A 24,650-nucleotide genomic window follows, 5' to 3' on the forward strand; every position below is an offset into this window, starting at 1 on the left:
CCGGGGTCCTGGGATCGAGTCCCGCATCGGGCTCTCTGCTCAGCAGGGAGCCTGCTTCCTCCTCTCTCTCTCTCTGCCTGCCTCTCTGCCTACTTGTAATCTCTCTGTCAAATAAATAAATAAAATCTTTAAAAAAAAAAAAAAAAAAAAAACTTGTCTGCCTAAGGACCATTATACCCCAGCCCACAACTCCCAACATGGGGTTCCATGGCCAACATAAGACCATTGCAGCCCTGAGGACTTCACACTCAACTGCAGGTGGTGAGTGGCTAACAGGTAGAAAGGATCTGAATGAACCCCTTAGGAAGCCCCTTTGTTAAGCTGAGATGTCATGCCAACTCTGTTTTCAGTGGGCTGAGGATTTGGTCTGGTGACAATGCCAAGTACCTCAACGGGCTCTGGAATGGGGTAGAGATGAGGGTGGTAGGAATCTCTGCAGCTCTCTCAGAGACTGAGGAACTGTAGTGTATTTTCCAGATGCTGCCATGATATAAAGAGAAGACACGGGTGTCAGAGATCACTGTTTTAGGAGTTAAGACATGGGCAGCAAGATATCATCCTCCAAGAATAACAGCTGTTTATTAAATGAATATAAGAACCTAAGAGCTGGTAAAAGATAATCCCTTCTGCCTTTCTGATTTATACAAACAAGTCAACTGGGGCCCTTGGGAAAGTGTCCAACTTAAATTAATTCTGCCCAATAGGGCAAATCGAATTCTGAAGCCCCATCACCCTGCACTACTCCAGGAACATAAACTTCTGCATGTTCTAAGCAGCACAGCTGGAACCCTTTGGCCAACGAAAGGTCACGGTAACCTCATTCCAGGATGTCTCAAGTACCTCTACTGTGCCTCCCTCAGCCTCCATCTAGGTCAGTGCCTTACATGACTGCAGTTTTCCCAAGCTACGCTCAACATGTATGGCCTCTGTTGCATCACTATGGTGTGTTAAACCCATCAACACTGTGTGTTTGGGAAAGAGCAGCCCCCAGGGGACCTCAACATCTCCACGGCATGAGTGGAGCCCTCGGCGGCCTCCCTGGTGCGGATTCTCACGGTTCCTGCCTCTCTAAATTTTTAGCTGTAACCACTCCAACACGTCTTCTTAGTTTAGCACACACTGGACCCAAATAACCTCAGCCCAGAGTTGGAAAGTACGCTCCCTGGGGTCAGCTGCTGTACCCTGTTGGGGTCAGACTGGAGCCCTAGGCCAACACCCCTTCCTCTAACAAGCCCTGTGAGAGGAGTTGGGAGGGGGCAGAGGCTCCTGCCGTGGGAGAGATCACGTGTGCCTCACACTCAGCACTTGGAGGAAGAGGAACCCCCTGGTGCCAGGCTGTAGTGCTGACGCCCCAACCCGGAGCCAGGGAGACTGGGTGGGGAGCCAGGGTAGCAAAGGGGCTTCCCACAGTCACCACCACTTCCTTCAGGGAAGTGCTGATGGACTATTACTTAGTGACCTCCTAAAATGCCCTTTTTCAGAAGATGTATTAAGCGTCCTTGAAGGGGTGCCGATTAGACTTGGGATTAGTTCTTATTTTCAGAGCTGCCCCGTGAGGGTGAGTGAACTAGCTGTTTTTTAACTCAAGAATTTCTATCTCGTCTACAGGGTCAACACATGTAGGCTCCCTGAGGAAATCAGCTTACTGCATACTCCCTACATATCCCTAAGTCTCCCTATGTGACAGCACTCAGAGAGCTCGCTATAAGCCTTTTCCAGCATGCTCTGTAGACTATACAAGACAAGCCATGGAAAAGTAGCAAGTCCAGGAATTTCTGGAGTTTTTTTCTTCTTCTTCTTCTTCTTCTTCTTCTTCTTCTTCTTCTTCTTTTTTTTAACAGTACTCCAGTCCAACAGTGTGATAAATGCATCCGAGCTACAATTAGGAAGATATATAGCATCAGAATGCGAAGGTCTGGGCAGCCTGGTGAAACGCGGGCTCTCCAGAGCCCCGGCTATGTTTCCCATTATGTAACCCTGGTCATGGGCAGACAGCCAGACTCCAAATGAAAAAGAGACTCTGGCTTGGCACTGGTTCTATTTTCCTATCCTCATTCGGGGTCAGCGCAGTGTCATACAGCTGCAGAGAAAGCTCTGGGGATTAAACCTGGGAAAGCCTCCAAGACCAGGACCTGGGTTCAAGTACCAGCTGAAAGCAATAAACCAACTGCCACAGCTGGGCTAGGTTTGGATGTTCTCAAAGTCCCCTGACTCTTTCACTTACTGAGAACTAGAGATCAAGATGAGGGAAGATTTGGCTTCAGCAGAGACTATGAAATGAGGTAGGCTGTCCCACTGCCCTAGCCTGCCAAAGGTCCTAGGATGTGAGGGGTCATTATGCTTAGGCTCGTGAAAGACTGTTGCTCTGCTCCTCTCCATCACCTGACATTCACAGCTTACTTCATGCTCACATGGTTAAGTGGGGAGCAGCTACCTCTCCCTCCTAACAAGAGATCTAGTGTAGAAACCATGTTCCCCACTCCTCCTCCCCCAAACCCCACAAGTAGATGGTCCCTCCAAACACTGTGGTCTGTTTGAAACAAACCAAAGCACTCCACACTGTCTTTCACAGCAGCCCAAGGCAACTTTCCACACCCTGCTGTAATCCCCTGTACCAAAATCTCCGGGGATATATAGCCATCCTATTACAAGTACAAATGGGAAAGTCCATCTACTTACTTGCTGACTCCAACACACATACCTATGAGTGTCCCTGTGTAGAAGGCACAAGAGGCCCTGAAATCCTGCCCTTATCACTGTGCGGTGTTGGTGATGTCCTGTCGTCATCGTCCTATGTGTGCCACACATGCCTAAGTGGCTACTGCCTAGGAAATGTATATTGGGCTGGAATGAAGAGAAATATGGGCAAAAAAGGAGAGAACCAAGGAGACTAATGCTGAGCTCTGGAATTCCCCTAAGAAAGCTTTGGAATGATTCTCTAACTGTTCAGAGAAAGAAGGTAATGAAATAAAAGGGAGGGAATGAAGGGGGGTAGATGAATAAGGGTCCAAGTGTGTCAGGGAAACAATTTGGGAATGAGGGTTTCTGGAGGAGAAGCAAACTGAAAGGTAAGCTATCTGATCACCTTACATTAGGATCAATGATGGATCTGTCTTTGCAGAGAACAAATGCTAGCAAAAACCAGTGAAAACCTCCAAAGGAGAGATATTAAGTAGAAGCCATTTCCTTCATATTCTCTTGAGAGCATTCCTAAACCCTCCAAAATGGAGATCAGCACAAGGACCTTGGGAGTGTCACAAGGATTACTATTCTGACATCCACAGAACTATCTGGAGTGTGTTATTCCCAGTGCCCTTAAAAGAAAAGGCTCCAGAGTATGAAAGATCAATGAGCAAAAGAGGCCACTTTGGAATCCACAGAACCACCATACCCTGCCAATCTCTCAACCATAGTTATTTACTCAGTGAGTGTTAGGCAGCTATATGAGAAAGTGGAAGTGAGGGAGGTAAATTCTCATTCCACTTCCAGCACTTGGATCTGACATCTGTGAGGTGGGACTACCCTTAGTGGTGGTCAGGCCAAGTTTGCTCTGTCCAACAGAGGCCCCAGCCCTCAAACCACGATGTCTTGTGGTCAGTCCCCAGGACAGCAAAGTTCCTCCTTTATGCTTAAACCTGCATTCCAGAAATGACCAGTTGCTGATCCCTACTGCACAGAAAGCGCAAAAGGAGACTCCATTCTCTATCACGCTGGCTGCTCTAGCCTAGACTGGATTCATCAGTGGTGCCCACAGCTATACAGGAACTTGTTTACTAGGCCATCAGATTCGATATACTGCAAAGAGTCTGAAAAGAAAAAGCAAATTTGTTCAAGTGTTCCAACCCCCTCTGCCTGTCTGTAGCCTTGGAGGGAAAACCTAGCTGGGGACGGCTGTAGCTTGGACCACGTGCCCAGCTGCAGATTGAGCCCTTGCCCAAAGATGGGCAGCAGCTTGCATATGCCGGCAACGGGCCATTTGCTACAGCATCCAAAGAGAAAACAGACTCAGCACCTCAAGCAAATGAGGCCCAGCACTTCCTGTGTGAGCTTTCCATTTCCTCAGCCAAACAAAAGCCAAAGGGAGTGGGAGAAGGAGGAGGGATAAAGGGAGACGGGTCACAGAAGAGAGTTAACAGGACTGATGGCCGGGATATGGATAAACAGGGGTTGGGTGGACCATATCTAAGGGAGTTAGATGTGGTTGCGAGGTGAGGTGACCCAGGGAAAGCCCAAACTCCAAGGACAGATGGTCTGCCTCCCCACCCCTTGAGAGGAAGGGAGGAACACTCTGTGACCCCTGTGCAGGCTCAGAAGCAGTGGCTTCGGATACTTGGAGAGCTGAGACCTTCCTTGTCAGTTTCTTTCCAAAACTGCAAATTGCCTAGTCGGCATTATAGATTAACAGCCTGAAATGTTTGAGGCTATACATGTTAACTCTTTAGAGAACACTGCCGGGAAACGGCCACCCCAGCTAGCAGATGAGACCATTCCTTTGTGTGACCCCAGCCGCCTAGCAGACGGCTCAACCCTGGCTCCTAAGGCTTCAGCCTGGGGCGCATTTGGGAACCTAGGAGGGTTCATAGGAGGGTGCTGTGAACATTAGCCACACAGTTACCGAGCTAGGGCTGGGAGGGAAGGGGAGAGAAAGCACTGGACAGTCCAGGGGAGCTTCTTGGCATGAGGAACAGGGAAGAAGTTTGAGGAAGAAAAGGGTAGAAAGTAGCACTCAGTCCACACAGAAAGGTCAAGAAACTACTAGATGGAAATCTCTCCTGCAGCCTTCCCTCTGTAGGTCACTCATAAGTGGAGAGACTCACATGGGCAGCGCCCAGCCCAGAGAAGTACCATCGCGCAGCAGCCTAGGTCTCCACACTCTGTCCTCCAGCATGTTCCCCTCCCAGAGCAGAGCAATGAAGAATGATGATGAAATGCTGGGCATAGATACTCACGCGCTCTCTTTCTCTCTCTCTCTCTCTCACATACACACACACACACACACACACACCCAGCACAGAGCCTAAAGGAACAGAGCGGGGTGGTGTGCAGAGGAAAGTGGGGGCGGGGCGGGGGAAGAGAAAGGAAAAGGAGAAAGAGACAGACAGAGCCAGGAAGAAAGAGAAGATGGAGGGAGGGAGGGAGATAGACCATCAACAGAGTTGGCCAGAGATGGGCAGCACCAACATGCACACACATCAAGAAACAATTGTGCAAATACGAACACATAGTAACACTAACACAAGAAAAGAATGGGACACATAGAGACCAGGAGTCAGCCAACTTTCTGCAAAGGGCTAGACGGTAAACAAGCTTTGCAGACCATAATGTCTCTATTTTAACTACTCAGCTCCACTGCTGCAGTGCAAAAGCAGCCACAGACAAAGTGTAAACAAATAAGCATGGCTGTGCTCCAATATTCCAATATGACTTCATGGACGCTGAAATTTGACTTTCCTAATAATTTTCACAAGTCATGAAATATTATTCTTTGGATTTTTTTTGAGCTGTTTAAAAATGTAAACCATTCTTAGCTCCTGGGCCACAGTTTGCTGACTCCTAATACAGACAGGCACACACGAGAGGCAGATAAATAGAGGCAGGCAGGCAGGTACACGCCAAGACAGGCAGAGACAGGCAGGCTACAGGTGACTCCAGCAGGGAGACCCAGACGAGGCAGGCAAAAGCAGGTAGATTCAGGGAGACCCACATTCACAAAAATTCCCCTTCCAACACACAGATGTTGACTGACACACAGAGACACAGTCACAGACAAACAGGGACATGGACACAGGCAGTCTTAGACACAGATACTCAAGAACATATACAACACACACTCCCATACATGAAGACATGGACAGGACCAAAGTACACATGGACTAACATGCACCCTGAATCAGAGAGAGACATAAACAGACACACTGGAACAGACTCTTCATGGAGACACATGAATCCCTCAGAGAGACCCCTACACCCAAGGCTAGAAAGAGACACAGACACAGCACAGAGAAATATGTGGACACATATACATGGACAGACATGTACAGGTACACCAAAAGACCCTTACATACATACAGACCTTCATACTCAGACACAGATAGACACCCGGACATACACAGACAACCAGAGACAAAGAGGCACACACAGAGATAGAACCCACACACAGATAACGGATATAAGGAACAGCTATGCATTTTGGGTGCTTGGGTGGCTCAGGCAGTTGAGCGTCTGACTCCTTGTTTTGACTCAGGATCCTAGGATTGAGCTCCAAGTTGGGTTCCCCACTCAGAAGGGAATCTGCTTGTCTCCTCCCTTTCTGCCCCCCTCCCCCCATTCACACGCTCTCTGTCAAATAAATAAATCTAAAAAAAAAAAAAAAAAAAAAAGAAAGAAAGAAATAGCCACACACGGTTACACAACTATATAAATATAAAATGCCACTGAATCGTATACCTAAAAATGGTTAAGATGACAAATTCTGTTACATATATATTTTACCACAGTTTACTAAAAAAAGAAAAAGGTCACACAAACATACAAACAGATCTACATAAACACACCCAGGCAGACACACATACTCCCCAGACCAACACACTCCACACCTCAAATGCTGTGACAGATAGCACATGGACACACAGCGACAGGGAGATGGGAAACGAAATGAATGGAAGACAGACGTGTGCACATTCACACCATTACAACGCATGAGAGGAAGGCCCAAGCAGGGTGCAGAAGGCAGCACAAGAAGCAGCAGGACACAGCCTGAAGAACGTGTGGAGAGAAACTAAAAGGGAGAGTAAAAGACAAGGCCTTGCCTTTACACGGGACACATGCCCACACTCGACACACACCCATAGAGGCAGCTGCAGAGACCGTAGACATGAACAGCATGAAGTGAGAGCAAGAGGAAGGACAAAGATCAAAACAAAGCAAGCTAGAGAGAGAGAGAAGGACAGACTGAGAAGAGGAGGAACAGACAGGACAACAGGGAAAAACAGCCTAAATTATCAGGGGACAAGGAAGGTGTTCAAGGAAGTGAAAAAGCAAAGTTCAAGTGAGGAAGGAAGAGAGGAATAAGCAGGCGGTAGGTGGAAAGAAATAGAGGACCAGGAGGGTAGCCGTGGGAGCACACGTGGGCCAAGGCCAGCAGGGCCAAAGGAATGAGCAGGCTGACTCACTGTGAGGGAAGGTCCAGGGACGTGGGTGGAGGATTCCAGGTGTCTGGGTAGCCGAGCATCCAGTCCGACCAGACTTTCACACTGGGGAGCAGTTCCTTCAGGTCCGGGACAAAGGAAGACACCTTGATGTCATCTTGGTCATCCTCATCCTCAGGAGAGGACAACTGAGCTGCAGAGGCAAAGGGTGAGAACTGGGCCTAGGTCTGCTGTGGCCCACGAGGGAGGCCTGGGGCGCTGGGACGGCAGCAAGCTCTTAGGGAAGGGAGACCAAGTCCACAGGAAAGCTGGGCCCAGAAGCGGAGGACAAGTGCCAGCATCACCTAAGAGGATTCTGAAAAGCAGGACAAAGAGAGAACCAGTGCACTGAGTCTGCCCCTGCAGACAGCTGTTTCTGCTCCACCTGTGGCCTGCTGAAGTCGCCACTCCGGCCTCTAGCCCCCCCCATTTAGCTTTCCCTTCAGCACAGCACTGAGATGGCACCAGAGTTCCTGCCAAAACTGCATACCCTGAGTCTGACCATGAGAAAATATCGGAGAAACCCAGACTGGGGGATATTTGACAAAATAAGTGGCCTGTACGCTTCAAAAATGTCAATGTCATGAAAGACACAGAAAGACTTCAGAAAACCATTCAATGCCAGACTGCAGGAAACTAAAGGGACACGGCATCTAAATTGCAATGTGTAAACCTGGGGTGGGTCCTGGACCAGAAAATGACTTTTTTCAGGACAACTGGTACAAACTCAATAAAGTCTGCAGATTTAACAATAGTATTGTATCAGTGTCGGCTTCCTGATTTTGATAACTACACTGTCATGTAAAGGAACATCCTTGTTATTCGGAAATGCTCAGTCAACCATATGGGGGTAAAGGGCTACCACAGCTACAACTTAACAATCAAATAGTTCAGAACAAAAGCATCCGTGTGTATATATAAAAAGAGAGAGAACTTAAAGCAACTATGGTAAAATGTTAACAAATGGGGACTCTGGGTAAAGGGTATGTAAGAGTTCTTTGTATAATTCTTGCAACTTTTCTATAAATTTGAAATTGCTTCAAAATAAAAAAAGTTACCTTGACCCTCCCTCCCAAAAAAGGCAGCTCCAGAGTCTGGAGGCATTCACAAAATTGAAGTGGCAGGGGGACAGGAGCGGGGCCTCAATACTCACCAATACTGATCCAGGAGCTGAGAGAAAGGGGCAATCTTCAGCCCTACCTTACATGGCTCAGCAGGCAGTCCTAGATTTCTAAGGGCAACCTTCATGCATATGGGGACACTGATCAACTCAAGGGTTAAAAACAGCCTGTGCTCTGGTTCAGTGAGTCGTCCAAGGTGGCTGGTCCACAGTGGTTACAACACCCACCAGTACCAGACAAAGAGGGACACAGAGATAGAGCAGGGAAACCAAAACATCAGTTATGAACAAAAATGGAAATTGTCTTTGCTGGTTTACTAATTACTAATGTTACAGGAACCCGCAGCAGCTCATAGGTACAGTGAAAAATCTTAACTACTAGAGAACAGGGGGAGGGGATAGTTCCCCCAAGGACAGAGGGCTACAGAGGTAAAGGGAAAGCAAAATGAGTTGGGGCTAGTTAGGTAGGCAGAAGGAAGAGGGGTTACTTGAGCAAGAGTATCAAGTAGAGGGAGGAGATGCTGAGAAGGCAGGGTGGCATCCTGAGCTGGTCTGAACAGGGCCCAGGCAGGAGGAAGGCCATCAGTCAGGGGGTCCCTCCTCTGCTTACCTTTGGCAGACTCCTTGAGCAAGCAGGTGCAGCGCCGCACCAGGAGAGAAAACATGGCCAAGCCCAACGCTGCGGCTTGCTCCTGGATCACAGAGCGACACTCCTCCGAGAAGCAGTCTGAGGAGAGACAAATGAAACTTCATCAGTGCCCTGGGGGGTTAAGGGCTACTCTTCTCCAGGTTACCAGGTGCACTTCCTTGGTCTTGTCACTGAGCTCCCTTTCCTCATCTAAGACTGGTGGTAGTAGTATTTCCTCTTTCTTTCTTTCTTTTTTTTTTTTTAAAGATTTTATTTATTTATTTGACAGAGAGAAAGATCACAAGTAGGCAGAGAGAAGGGCAGAGAGAGGGGGGAAGCAGGCTCCCTGCTGAGCAGAGAGCCTGATATGGGGCTCAATCCCAGGACCCTGGGATCATGACCCGAGCTGAAAGCAGAGGCTTAACCCACTGAGCCACTCAGGCGCCCCAGTATTTCCTCTTTCAAAGCGTCGCCATAGGCTAAGTAAAATAGTGCACATGAAGCATTTACCACAATGGCTGGTCTATGGGTAAGCACTTGATAACATTATGACAGGAATCCCCTATGTAAATTCGGCATTGCTTCCCCAGGACCAGGTACCTCAAGGTGGACAGTTTGGGCCAGAGCTACAGACTCTCTGTATTTAGTTGGCTACTAATAATGCGAAGCTATAGTAACAAGTCATATTTAATTCACTCAGTTCCTCTCACATAGCACTAGGAGTACAAATATCAATTAAGATCACAAAAAATACAAATTTATCTTCTTGAATCACTAACCTTTGGTTCCATCCTTACCTTCCATCACTCCTCCACTTACAAACAACCTGTTTTCACTGAAAGAGTTAATTTTACATGGGAAAATGGGCATATGATAAGCACTTAACCAGTGGTACTTTTTATTTCACAAATTCTTTCCCCCAGGGCTGAAAAAGAAATCTGGCTCCCAATATCATCACCCACTCCCCCTCATGTTCTCAGCCTGGCTGACTTCCTTCTGGCTGTGGGTCAGCGAAAGGAGCCATCTTGGTGGTGGCCAGAGCTATTCTTGGGCAGGAGCTACAACATACACTCTCAAAATGCTGTCTGTAACTACTTGTCAGTGGCTCGCCCTGATGGCCACTTAATCCAGACTTGAGAGGAATAGGTGACAAACAGAAGGCAGCCATCCAATTGCAGCCTCAGAGGCGGAGACACCCAATACGCACAGGAGATGGAATGAGGCACCTGCTCGCTTGCTCTGGCATCAGCTAATCTGTTAATTCCCTCTGTAACACAGGAGAACGCTCAGAATCCCCAAGTGTTAAAAGGATAATTAGCCACCACATGTTTGATCTCTGTGCCTGCCTGCACGTTAACCTCAACAGCCAGAGGGAAGCCCTCTTGCCTCTCTCCTCATTGACACTAGTCTCGTTAATGGGGCCTAACTGAAGTCTTTACTCCGGGAGATGCTACACAACCACAGTTATTCCTAACCGCCTTGGCCACAGGAGCAAACATGATTGGAGTATACAGAGCCAGCCCCAAACCACTTTAGAGAGCCCTGGGAGTGAGAAGGAACAGGCTGCTGCTCAGAAGGTCGAACATATGAATAGCATCAGTGTAACAAAGTATTCGTCTGTTGTGGCGTTCCTGCCATCCTTCCAGATGCCCACTGGTCCCAAATGTCACCCTCTAACTTTCCAACTCAACTGCAGCAGGCAGTAAGGAAGTGGTAACAATCCATGTGATTAGAATAGGTCACCACTCTCATTCTTCTTCTGGTAAGGCCCCCTAAACCTCCGCTAGAGAAATCAAGACACCAGCATCCAAAAATCAAGAGGGGAAAGGGTAGAAAGCAGGCAAGGGGAAGATGTGTATGCCATCCTAAGAAAAAGGGCAGCTTCTCCCCTCTATCTCTTACTTTGGGCAGGATCACGGTCTGTACTGCCCTAGCTCAGCCCAGGCCCCTGCCAAACACTGCCAGCAGGCTGCCTCTCATTAGCAACAAGGCCAGCCCAGAATGGGGGCATAAGTCCAGAACAGAGGAAGCTAGAGTAGTATAAGGAGAGGCCACATCCTGGGAGTTGACATTAGTGACCCCTTAACAACTGGGTATCTTAGGCATAAGTTGCCTGCACATAGAAGGCCCTGAAAAGGCACAAAAGGGGGTGTCTTAGCTCGAAGAGACTGGCATTTTGAGAAGCCAAAGACTACAATAAGATACTCTCGTTAACCTGGATAAGGATAAGATGGGACAAAGGGAGATTACTTTCACCAAGCCCATTTCTATTTTTATGACAAATGGCAATCACAGGCTCGGCTATTTCTCAGAGGGCAAAGTTGTGACTAGGGCTCAAGGGGGAGAATGAACTGCTTAAAAACAATGATACTTTTGGCCTCTGGGGAGTCAAAGTTGACTTTCTTTCTTTCTAAGATTTTATTTGGGTGTCTGAGTGGCTCAATCGGGTAAGTATCTGTCTTTCAGCTCACGTCTGCCTCAGGCACCAAATTGGGCTCCCTGCTCAGTGGGGAGCCTGTTTCTCCCCACTGAAGCTCTTCCTGCTTGCACTAAGAAATAAATAAAATCTTTTTTAAAAATTAAAATTTTAGGGGCAAGTGGGTAGCTCAGTGAGTTAAGCATCTGCCTTTGGCTCAAGTCATGATCCCAGGGTCCTGGGATCGAGTCCTGCATCGGGCTTTTTGCTCAGCAGGGAGCCTGCTTTGCCTCTGCCTACCTCTCTCTCTCTCTCTCTGACAAATAAGTAAATAAAATATTTAAAAAAAAATAAAAATTAAGATTTTATTATTTAAGAGAAAGAGAGAGAGAGAAAGAGAGACAAAGAGAGGGAAGGCAGGGAAGGGCAGAGGGAGAGGGAGTCCCAAGCGGACTCCACACTGAGCATGGACCCTGATACAGGGTTTGATCCCACGACCCTGAGATCATGACCTGAGCCCAAACCAAGAGTCAGATGCTTAACCAACTGCACTATGCAGGCCCTCCACAGGGTGGCTTCTTTTTTAAGACTCCTGCAATAAGGTTTGGGGATCAGGAAGGTAGAAACAACAGTCTCTTTGCTGTAAGTGTGGAAGAGCTCAACTACTTCTCAGAGCAGCAGCTGAAAAGGCAGCTTCATGAATGCTCTAGTGTTAGCCACAGAGCCTCAAATCTTCATTCACCTCTTCCCGCCTCTCCATAAAGGGCCTGAGAGTACTTCCCTGAAATGGTCTGCGGGAGGGACAAACCACTAAGAATTCTGCTCTGATCAAGCAGGTGGTGATATCACTGCTATATGGGGTCAGAATGCCTGGGTCTCAGTGAGCCTTCTGACCACGTCACAGAGAATACTCTCAGGAAGGGCTGCCCACCCCGCCAAGGTTCGATGGTACACAAGCACGTACTGAGCACCTACAGTATGCTTCACCCTGTGCTGAGTATTAAGGAGAACACAGCTACAAATAAAACAGAGTCCCTGCAAACTCAGGACCTTACAATTGGGTGAAAAAAACTGCTATTTACCCAAGTAACCATCGCAACTCAGACCCAGAGCCTCCAGTGAGAACTATATTAAGTGCTATGGCATCTTCGGAGATACTCTTCGCCTCAAGCAGGCTTCTGTAGGCTAGCAGCCATAAGATGCCACTCCTTGGGAGGTATTCATTCTCATACAAGTGAGGAGGAAAACAGCATCCAGATTCCCAGAGTCCACCCACTTTGGGGGTAGAGCTAGGAAACTGGCCCTAGTCTGACAAATGCCCATATATATCCCTAGAGTTGGGCTGGGTCAGACCAACAAATGATGTGGGGTGGGGAAGGAAAAAGCATTGTTTGCCTTGGTATTTGCCTGGGTTCCTCTGGCTTTGTGTCAGGTAGCAGGAGCCTGACATGAGCTGAGGAACTCATTAACACTGTGAAATAGCCTTTCCCCTTCTTTCCAAAAGCAGGCTCGCTCAAGGGTTTAGGGGGACGGTTTTGGCTAAGCAAGTCAGACGGAAATATTTCTTACCAAGAAAGTCACCTGAGGTCTGAACTTGATTCTGCCCTTTCCCACATGTTCTCAGATGGGCAGATGACCAGAGCTCCCACTATTCCTGTGCCCAAATACCTGCACAGGCAGAAATAGTCTTCTCACTCCCACGTAACAGGGAGACTCTCTCATTTTTCTGAGAACATATTCATGGAAAACATAAACCAACTGTCGTCAAAGTTGTATGAAATCAGGAAATGGAGCGGCCGGGAGAAGGCTGCCATGTGGCCGGATGTTATGTATTTCTAATTAGCGCTATACATCTTTCAACAGCAAGTGTCCTTCTGCTGGGAAACACAACACACTGCCCTTGTTATTGTAACTGTCAGAGAAGTGCTTAAACAGATAATCTCCAGGAAAAGTGATAAACATGTCCCCTCTCCCAACCGTGTGTGCGCGACTGTACTGCCAAAGCAAAGCTGTGCTTGACGGCTCCAGGATGGCAAAGCATCCTCCTGCAGGAAATGGGAATGAGGCAGAAGGAAGGGGAGAGGGAAGAGGAGGGGGGGCAAGCCCACCTGCCTGGACCCTCTGTGCCCAGCCAAGGGACAGAAGTTCAGATCTTCTGATCAGCTCCTGGGTCAGGGAGAGCACTGGAGGCAACCAGTACCTGTTAAGTATATGTGCTGCCAAAGCACACCAGTACCCGTAAGGATGAGGTTTGGCTGGTCACAGAAAAATCTGGCAGCAAGGAAATAAGCAGAGCTTCCCTGATGCACACGGCCAGCTTCCTGGCAAGGGGATGACAAGAGTGCCGAAGGGGAGACACAGGACAGATGACACAGAGGTCTGGTACCCTGACCGGAGCAGAGGGATTCAGAAGCCACTGGGGTCTACTAGCCATTCCAGGAAAGAGAACCAACTATTTGCTCAGCTGCTTCACTAATAGCTGGAGAAAAATGCAGGCAAGACCACCTTATTCACTGACTCCCTCCCCACCGGCTCCTCCCAAAGACAGGAAATGAATGGTCAGTCACCTCCAAACTAACACCACCTGGAGGCGATTTATTGGCTCTTATCTTTCAGACATAGGGCTGCTTTTCTTATGAGTCAGTCACCAGTCAGACACAGTGCTGGCACAGTTCCTGAGCAGCCCACCAAAACCTCCTTGTCTGCAGGAAGTGGGCAGTGAGAGCATCTTTCGACTGCTGCTGTTTGGGCTACAGAGTTCCCTGTGGCAGTTGCTGACTGAAGGAGGGATGGAAGAGGCAGTCATTGTATAGAAACCAGATAAAAGCCCAGAGCAAAAGCAGAGCTCTCCAGGCCATTGGGGCATCGTTTTATTCCCCGAGAAGTAAAATGAATGAGTGAGGAAAACCAGGCACCAACAGACCAAGCAAATTATTCATGCATAATGGCAGAACACAGGTTGATCCAAGGCCGGCCATGAACAACGCATCCCCAAATGGTACAGTCGCAACAAAACCAGGAACACGGAAGGTAGTGTTTCTTCCCCAAGAGCCCCTACTGTCAGGCCTGCTATTCCTTTTTGTAGGATTGTAAAACTGACTTTTTTTGGTGGGCAGATGTGAGGGCAAAGAAAATCCCAACCTAACAAAATGACCTCTCCTGGGACATCTGGGTAGCTCAGTCGGTTAAGTGGCTGCCTGGGCACCTGGGTGGCTCAGTCAGTTAAGTATCTGCCTTTGGCTTAGGTCATGATCAAGTCCCAGGGTCCTGGGATCAAGTCCCACATCTGGCTCCTTGCTCAGTGGGGAGCCTGCTTCTCCCTCTGCCTCTTCCTGCTTGTGCTCGCTCTCTCTCTCTCTCTGACAAATAAATAAATAAATAAATAAATAACTTTAAAAAAAAAATGACCTCTCCCATTAGTTACAAAGTTATTTATTCAGCCCAGTGGTGGAGGATATGAAGGAAAATAAGATCCATCCATAGGAAGACAATAATTTAATGAGGAAGACAGGAAGAATACACAGACTCAAATAACTATAATTCAAGGAAGATGGAAGTAAGATGCTTTCTTTCACCAGAGGAAAAGAAAATCATCTCCAGCTAGGGGATAGCCAAGAAGGTTGCACAGAAGAAAGCACTTCTGAGCAAGGCTGCAAAAAAAGAACAAAGCTGGAACAGGCAGGACGAAGGAGAGACTGCGTGTTGCTAAGGAGGCACGAAGGTCAGGGCACACCAGGCACCCTCCCACATGTCAAGCGAGGGACTCAAGAGTGCCACCACACGGGGACCACAAAGCACCGGGCCTGCAAGGCCACCGCAAGGAATGCAGACCTAAGTTGGCACGGGGTGAAGAGGGCACCTGCTCGAGGTTTCCAAACGAAGCACAGGTGAGTGTTTTATGATGATTTTATCTAGCCAAAAATTTAGGATACATTAGGGTAACTGGAATAATATAAAAGGAACAGAGACTTGTTGGGAAGCCAAGAAGGCATGAACTTGTTTGAACTGAGAGAAATTATGTGTAAATGTACTTTGTAAACTTTATAATGCCAAATAAATGTAACATCTTTCTTATAGGAGCTAGAAGAGGGAACAGACAGGAGTGTATGGATGTGAGAAATGCTGCCGAAGGAAAATCAAGAGCGATGGAAATGATGTGTGGAGGGAAGGGATTCACTGGAAGGGGGCAAGGACTCTTAACTAATAATCTCGGCAGGTTCCAGAGGATGCTGAGACCTCAAAAAGGATAACACCTACCAAAGGAGGTCCAGGAAAGGGGCCTAAGTTTGGGATTGCAGAACACCTGGAGGGAGGGAGGTAAGCATCAAGGAGTCCCCAGGCTCCCACCCACTTGGCTCTGAGCCAGACCTGTCTTTCCAGAACAAAGACACTTCAGGGGGTCAGAAATACTTGAGGAAGACCTTGCATAAGGAGGTCTGGGGAAGTCTGAACTGGCTCTCCCTGTGGAAGCCATTAGATATTCAGCACTTCATTTGTTTCCAATTCTTGTATGAGTGCAGCTCCAGGCTGTGGGGTGAGAGGCTCCTCTCTGACGTAATCAGGAAGCAGCTGCAAAATTAAGGAATCCCTCATGACATCATAAAAAGGGTTGATGGTTTACTGGGGAAAGTATAAAAATTAATTACATATTCCCACATGAATCCTTCCCCTAAATCTGTACACACTCCTTCCCACCCCCACATATTCTCTCATCAACAACATCCCAAAGCCACCTCACTGATCAGGGTACAAAAGAGCAAACAAAACCCAGGAAGACAAAGTTCTCTGGTATACCCACTGTCTGCCCCACACATTTGGAACTTAATAAGTGACAGCCTGTCCTGGAATTTTTATACATATAGCATGCTTCCCCAACAAAACTATAAGCCCCTTGAGGACAAGAGCTATGTCAAGACTTCACATCCTTGAAAATTAGCACCATGTCAGGGTTCAGGACATGTGTGCTGTTCACAACAGTAGGTACACTATGCCTCTCATTTGTGAATCCTAACCATAAACAACATGATTCCACTGTGGCCTGAAATAATAACTAAGATATACTGAGACCTGTGTTTGGCATAAAGACTGTGTGTGTGTGTGTGTGTGTGTGTGTGTGTGTGTGTGTGTGTGTAAAATGTCAAAACTTCACATAAGATTTGCATAAGAGGTATTATTTTCCCTCTCTGACAGTTGAGGAAACAGAGCCAGAGAAGTTAAATGACTTGCCCAAGGTTACAACGCCAGTAAGTGTCAGCACTGGGATTTGAATTCAAGTCTGTCTGCTCTTGTACCTACACTGTTTCCATACCTGACTGTCACAAGCCTGTGATTCAAGCTACAAGCCCCAAATCTTCCTCTCTTTTCTGTGAATATAAAAACCTTAGAATCTCTGTGGTTCTGCACAAAAAGCTCTAAGGTAACAACTATGTGGAATCTAAAATAAAAACAATATACCATTTTAGGGTGCTTGGGTGGCTTGGTCGGTTAAAAGTCTGCCTTTGGCTCAGGTCATAATCCCAGGATCCTGGCATGGAGCCCAATGTCGGGCTCCCTGCTTATCTGGGAGTCTGCTTCTCCTTCATCCTCTGCCCCTCCCACACCCCTACCCTCCCGCATATGAGCACACACACTCTCTCTCAAGAAATAAAATAAAATAAATAAAATAATAAATAATAAAAGCACTATACCACTTATAATAACACCAAAGAAAACAAAATAGTTACATATAAAATATTAGCTATTTTCAATATTCAATCTAACAAAATATGTACAGCATCTCTAAGTTGAAAATTACAAAATACTGATGAAGGAAATCAAAGAAGACCTAAATAACTGGAGAGATTTACCCTGCTTGTACTCTGGAAGACTCAACATTGCAGAGATGTCAATTCTCAACCACACAGATCTATACGTTCAATGCAAATACCATTAAAATCTCAGCCAAGTTTCTTTTAGATACAGACAAGCTTATTCTAAAATTTACATGTAAAGGCAAAGGGCCTAGGATGTTTAAAACCACTCTGAAAAAGAACATAGTAGGAGGAAATCGTTCTTCCCCATGTTAATTAAGTCAAAGAAAGGAGAGCCTTTTCAATGAATGGTGCTAGAACAATTAGATATCCACAGGCCAAAAAGTGAATCCTGACCTAAGTCTCACATTTTATGCAAAAATTAAGTGACAATGGATCAAAGACTTAGATGTAAAAACATAGGACCATAAAATTTTTAGAAAAAAAATGAAGAAAATCTTCAGGACCTAGGACCAAGAGAATATTTGGACTTACTGCCAAAAGCACAATCTACAAAAAGTTAAATTGAGATACTGAACCTCATAAAAATTTAACATTTTGTTCTGCAAAAAAACGGTAAGAGGATGAAAAGGCAAATTACAAACTGGGATAATATATCAAAATAAACTACAAAGGACAGGCATCTAGATGATATAAAAAACTCTCAAAACTCAACGGTGAGAAAACAATCTAATTAGAAAATGGACAAAAGACACAAGCAAACATTTCACCAAAAAAGGATATACAGATGAAATGTAAGCACATGAAAAGATGCCCAATATCCTGAGTCACCAGGAAAGTAACATCTAAAACTACAACGAGGTATCACTACATATCTACCAGAATGGCTAAAATATTGAATAGTAATGATACCAGCAAGCTGGTGAGGATGCAGAGGAACGGGATTACATAACCTGAGCTGACTGGAAGGTAAAAATGGCACAGGCATTCTGGAAAATAGTTTGGCGGTATCTTCTAAACCTAAAAATGTACTTATGATTCAGCAATTATCTTGGGCATTTATCACATGAAATGAAAACTTATGTTTGCACAAAAATCTGTAAACAAATGTTCATGGAAGCTTTATTCATAACAGCCTAAACTGGAAACAACCCAAATGTCCTTCAACAGATGAACAGTTAGACAGTGAACATCCACAGCACAGAATACTACTCAGCATAAAAAGAAAAGTGGTATGTACAATAACCTCGATAAACCATCAGGGAATTAAGTGTAGCCAAAAAAGCCAATTTTAAGAGGTTACATACTATATAATCCCATTTATAGAATATTCTTGAAACAAAGTGATTACAGAGACAGAGCACAGGGGTTAAGATTTGGGGAGAGAAGGGGATGGGGTATTTCTAAAGAGGTAGCCATAGGGAGTTCTGCAGTGTTGGGACAATTCTGCACCTTGACCGTGTGCAGTTACAGGAAGCTACCTGTGTGATAAAATTGTACATAACTATATATACACATGTGCAACTGGCAAATATATACCTGTATGAATGCGTAACTGGTGAAATGAGTAAGGTCTGTGGACTGTACCAATGTCAATTTCATGGGATCGATATTGTGCTAAAGTCAAGATGCTAATATTAGGGAAGGAGGGATGAAGGGGACACAGGATGTCTCTCTACATTTTTTTACAATGTCCTGTGAATCTATAATTATTTCAAAATATAAAGTTTAAAACAACTAAGAGACCCCCCCCCAAAAGATCTAAGATTCCAGAAACATTTTTCTTTTACAAAGAATAGGGCTTCTTAGACATTTGGGGGACATTTTCCCAATCAGCAGATTACTCTGCACAGACACTGCATGCAGCCCCCCCGTTTGCAGCTTGTGCTGTCCAGCCTGAGCTGCTGGAGGCTACTGTGGCTCTTTATCTGGATTGAGCAAGAAACTGTCAGGGGCAACTAAAAGGAAAATAAGAAAAAAGACAGGAAAGTTCACTGAAGACAGAACTTCTATCTACAAAATAAGGAGTAAAGCAAGAGAACTTCATCATCAGATCAGTAAAATCCATGTCAAGCAGCAGACTGGAGGTGATGAGAAAGTGAAGAAAGATGACAAGAAGAACAAATTGCAGAAGCTAAGTGAGCTGTTTAAACATGTTCTTGCTGCTCAAAAAATAAGGAAAGGTATAAATCTCAAATCGGTGGTATGTGTAATCCACCAACAACAAGGACAGTCGGGGGGAAAAAGTTACTTAAAACACGTTGCTTAGTGCTGTTTTCTTCGTAAGTGAAACTGCTTATGCATTTTCAGGGTGCAATGCTTTGGACCATTAATTAGATGGATATTAATAAGTTTTCTTTTAATTGGCAGTATTAGCCTCAACACCATGTGAAACTATCTTTGTCAATAAGTCTGTAGACCAGGGGCGCCTGGGTGGCTCAGTGGGTTAAGCCTCTGCCTTCGGCTCAGGTCATGATCTCAGGGTCCTGGGATCGAGCCCCTCATCGGGCTCTCTGCTCAGCGGGGAGCCTACTTCCTTCTCTCTCTCTCTGTCTGCCTCTCTGCCTACTTGTGATCTCTGTCAAATAAATAAATATAATCTTAAAAAAATTTAAAAAAAAAATAAGTCTGTAGACCAAACTTCAAAAACAAACAAAAAAAAAAACCTTCATCAAAACAAATAAGCGTGCGTGCGCACACATACACACATATACTTGTCTCCAAAAGACAAAAATGAAAAGAGAAGCCACAGAGAAAATTTTCTTCCTGGGAGAAAATATGTACAAAATACCTATCTGACAAAGGACTCATCTGTAAGAACTCTTTCAACTTAATAAAACAAAAAAATGAGCAAAGAAAATATGTGGATGGCAAATAAGTACGTGCTCAACATGCACTTCTTATAAAATGCTCAATATTATCAATCCTTAGGGAAATCAAAACCACAAATACAACTCCATACCCACTAGGATGGCTGTACCCAAAAAGAGAACAAGTATTGCTGAACACATGGAGTATGGGGAACTCTCACACACTGCTTTGGGAATATAAAATGATACAGCCACTTTGAAAAGCAAGTGGGCAGTTTCTTAAAACCAAAGTTAAAACACTCATTTACCAAGTGACCTGGCTATACCACTCTGAGGAATTTGTGTAAAAGCAGTGAAAGCATATGTCCACAAAAAGATTTACACTTGAATGTTTGCAGCAGTTTTATTCCAAAATAGCGCAACCTTGAAAATACCCAAACATCCATTAACAAGAGAATGGATAAACAAATTGTGGTATATCCATACAATGGAAGACTACTCAGCAACAAAAAGGAACAAACAACTGAATCATTCAACAACAAGTATAAATCATTATTGTGGAATAAAGAAGACAGGCCAAAAGACAGTGAGAGAGAGAGAGAGAGAGAGAGAGAGGAAATACTGTCAAATTCTAGAAAATACAAACTCTTTTATAGTGACAGAAAGATCAGTGGTTGCCTAGGGATTGGGAGGTAAAGTTAGGGAAGAATGGATTACCAAGAGGCACAAGTAAACTTTTCTGAGTGAAGGGTATGTTCACTATCTTGACTGTGTTGATGGTTTCACAAATGTATACGTATGTCAAATTCATCAACTGTACAGTCTACATATGTATAGTCTGATGTACATCAATCAGATCTCAATAAAACTGTTAAAAGATTTTTTTTAAATAACAGAATGCCATTAAAAGGCCATTAGTCTGACTCATCATTTAAGATTTTAAGAAATCATAACTTAGAGGCTGATTTGATAAAGCTGGACATGTACTGAGTGCCTAATACACAATTTGACACTCAGGAACATGTTGCAAACTGGCACCGATATTTGCAGTTTACAGACAAGGAAACTAAGCCTCAGAGAGGGTAAGTTAACTTTCTTCATCAAGGTCACAGCGGATAAATAGCTGGGAAAAAATTCAAACGTGATGTGGTTGATTCTAAAGCTTATTATACCATTACAACACAACTGCTACCTTCTGAAAGTGATAAAATGACCTCCACAAGAGCTAAGCCTTCTCCAGATGATAGCCTGACTTACCCTCCTCCTTTATATGAAGCTATGTGGCCAAGAAGTGTCCTGGGGACTCTATCAAAACATCTTGGCAAGACAGACAACAAACCATTTCTACTCTCTACAAGGAAAAATGAAAGCACTCCTAAAGGAGTGCTAAAGGAGTGCTTTCATTTTTTTCCAGAGAATACCCATTTTATAAATGGTACACTATAGATTTCCTGGAAAAGGAAGGCAGGCAGGTAGGCAAGCAAGGAGGGAGGGCAGTGGGGTGGGGGCCGGAGAAAGAGATAGAGGTAGTGGGGAGTGGAAAGAAAGAGAGAGAAAGAAGGAGGAGGAAGGGTGGGCAGGCAACCAGTCAAAACACACTCTGGCCATTTCCACTTTAGTTGTGTCTCTGGATTGATATTTTTGTCACTCTGAATTTCCTGCCTGATTCAGGGTTATTCAAATACACGTCCCCTTTTGGGCAAGAAGAGCTGCTGCAAGCGGAATGGCATGATGGCACCAGCTAAGTCCCTCAAGGATGAGACCCGGGAGAAGAGTGTCTGCCATTCCAGCATCTCATCTGGAAGATTTACAAGTAAATCTTGAAGGACAGAGTTTCTACATCTACACTGCTTACCAGAGGTTTTGCAAGGCTTGCTTCTCTCACAATATTTGGGGGAAGCAAAGCAGGAGTGAAAAAGATTAGCAGCTTCTTAATTACATTAGGCAGGTAAATGTCCCTGTGGAATTCTATTAAGAGAACTGGGGTATCTTGTGTCAGAAATTATTTAGGGTTCTGGAAGAGAAGAGAAGTGAAGTAGGCTTCCTAAAAAGTCATACCCACGAGCCAATCTAGAAGGAAACTTTTGCTGTAGCAATGAGAAGGAATTAATAACGCCACAACCCTTCTGACGGTCTAGATAGGTTTGGCAGCTGATTTAGAAAAACAGCTTGAAACCCATTTTTATTGGTATGAAGCTTCAGGAGCACTTGGGGACTAATGTAAAAGTTAATGAAAGATAATGCCTGCAGACAACCTGATTCAGAGAAAGCTCCTTTAATACGGCAGGCAGAAGGTGGGGAAATGCTCAGCTTCCATTTTAACAGATTAACTCATTTTTTTGTTTGTTTTATGGCTTCCTGAAGCATTTTTAAGAGTATGACAGGGGCACCTGGGTGGCACAGTGGGTTAAGCCTCTGCCTTGGGCTCAGGTCATGATCTCAAGGTCCTGGGATCGAATTCCACATCAGGCTCTCTGCTCAGCAGGGAGCCTGCTTCCCCCTCTTTCTCTGTGCCTCCCTCTCTGCCTACTTGTGATCTCTGCCTGTCAAAAAAAAAAGAAAAAAAAGTATGACAGAGTGTGCAAACAATACCAAAATAAGACAATTCTGAGACAGGTAGGACAAAGAGGTACCCAGGATAGGAAGGATCTCTTGGACTCCTTCTGAGAAGCTTCCAGAACCCAAAGATTTGGGCCATCAAACAAATCTTGAGGACTCAGTACTTAAAATTAAGGCCAATGAGAAGACATAATTCTTGGGTGGATTCCTTGTGACTATCCAAATCTGCACATTCATCACAATCTTCTCTAGTAGCTCACTCTAAGAAGTTCCTCAAAGCTTTATAATTCAAGATCAATGCCCAAAATAGATTGAGCAAGCAATGACTTCGTCCAACCTTCTCCCCTATGGATCATATAGTTTTAAAGTAGAAAAGGGGTAAGCAGAATAATAGCTAAATAAAGCAGTTATGCCAAGGAAAGGTAGCGCTTGATGAAGGTGACTAGAAACCCATGAGGCATCAGCAAGTCCTCTGACTTAGAAGTTCTAGAAACGACATCCCGTTTAGTAACAGCCATTCCAAATTTGTAATCAGTTGGCTAACTGGTTAATTTGTCAACAATATAAACTGAAACCTATAAACATTATTTTCAACTAAATTTAATTATTTTGTTTATGTTTATTCTTTTATACCTCATCCCACAAAAGACTTGTGAAAATTTAGGGCAAAATCACCTATAATTAAGTAATGTTAAAGTAGATGTAGAAAATCAGGAGAAAGAAAAAGTAAAATACAAATAAGTCAATCAGGTGCCATGAATAAACTTAAAATTTACCTCTGATTTTCCTGGCAGCCAAAGCAAAAATGGAAACACCAACAGTTGTCATTATTGGGAAAGAATAAATATATCTAAATAATAATAAGCATTAGAATAAGTATTTAGAATAAATATATCTAAATTATATCTAGATAGAATTAGAATAAATATATCTAGATAATAAATAAATAACTATAAATATACAGTTGTCATTATTGGAAAAGAATAAATTTATCAGTTACTCAGGAAAAATAAATCTTTTCTCAGCACTGAGTTCTCAAATCATTTTTTTAACACAGACTCTTTGCAAGGGATACTGTGTGAAAAAAATGAAAAATACTCCTTAAAGGTCTTTACAGCATGCGGCTTTATTACCTACTGTTAAAAGATACCCAAGAAAAATTATCCGGAAGCTATTTGTATGGTGAGACAAAATATGTAAGTATCACAATCTAACAATGTTTTTCCAAAAACACAGATATAGTAGTATTTTATATACTAACAGATTAGGTATACAGTGCTTCAAGAAAAAATTTTTAAAAGATTTTACTCATTTCATATTTCGTGATGAAATGAATATTTATTTCATATTCATTTCATATTCATAAAGGCAGAGACTTTAACCACTGAGCCACCCAGGCACCATGTCTTGTTCTTGACCTGAGAGGAAAAGCTTTCATCCTTTTAGCCTTGAGTGCTAGGCCTGTCATTATAGGGCTTTTATTATGTTGAAGTATGTTGCAGAATTCTATACCTAATTTATTAAGAATTTTATCATGACTAAATATTGAATTTTTTGGATGCTTTTTGTTTTCTTTATTGAGATAATCGTATGATTCTTTTCTTTCATTCTAATAATGTGATGTATCACACTGATTGATTTGCCTATATTGAACCATCCTTGCATCCCAAGAATAAATCCCACTTGACCGTGGTGAATAATCCTCTTAGTATGCTGTTGAATTCAGTGTGCTAGTATTTTATTGAGAATTTTTGCATTTGTATTCATTAGGGATATTGGCCTGTAGTTTTCTTTTCTGGCTTTGGTGTCAGGATAATGCTGGCCTTGTAAAATAGGTTTGGAAGTGTTCCCTTCTCTTTGTTTTTTGTTTTACTTTTTAAACTGTTCCAAGGATTGGTGTTAATTTCTGTAAAACGTTTGGTAAAATTCACCAGTGAAGTGATGTGCTCCTGGACTTATCTTTGCTGGGAGATTTTGATTACTGTTTCAGTGTCCTTGCTAGTAATTAGTCTATTCAGATTTTCTATCTCTTTCTGATTTGGTCTTGGTAAGTTGTATGTTTCTAAGAATTTTTCCATTTCTTCTAGGATGTCCAGTTTGTTAGCAGATAATCTCTTAAAATCCTTTGAATTTCTGTGGTATCAATGTCATGTCTCTTTTTCATTTATGATTTTTTTGAC

The 24,650-nt window shown here is 44.3% G+C and overlaps 1 protein-coding gene across 3 annotated transcripts in view; it reads right to left on the reverse strand.

Annotated features, from left to right (window-relative positions):
* The window catches only part of SMG6 (SMG6 nonsense mediated mRNA decay factor), a 248,758-nt gene that overhangs the window by 130,879 nt on the left and 93,229 nt on the right, over nt 1–24,650 (reverse strand). For all 3 annotated transcript variants that reach the window (XM_059379054.1, XM_059379056.1, XM_059379055.1), the window contains exons 11-12: nt 8,918–9,034; nt 7,173–7,341 (exon numbers count right to left, since the gene is read on the reverse strand). In XM_059379054.1, the coding sequence (XP_059235037.1) occupies nt 7,173–7,341; nt 8,918–9,034 (286 nt within the window). The remainder of the gene's footprint in view (nt 1–7,172; nt 7,342–8,917; nt 9,035–24,650) is intronic.

The sequence above is a fragment of the Mustela nigripes genome, chromosome 16 (assembly GCF_022355385.1).
Source record: "Mustela nigripes isolate SB6536 chromosome 16, MUSNIG.SB6536, whole genome shotgun sequence".
NCBI classification, from domain to species: Eukaryota; Metazoa; Chordata; class Mammalia; order Carnivora; family Mustelidae; genus Mustela; species Mustela nigripes.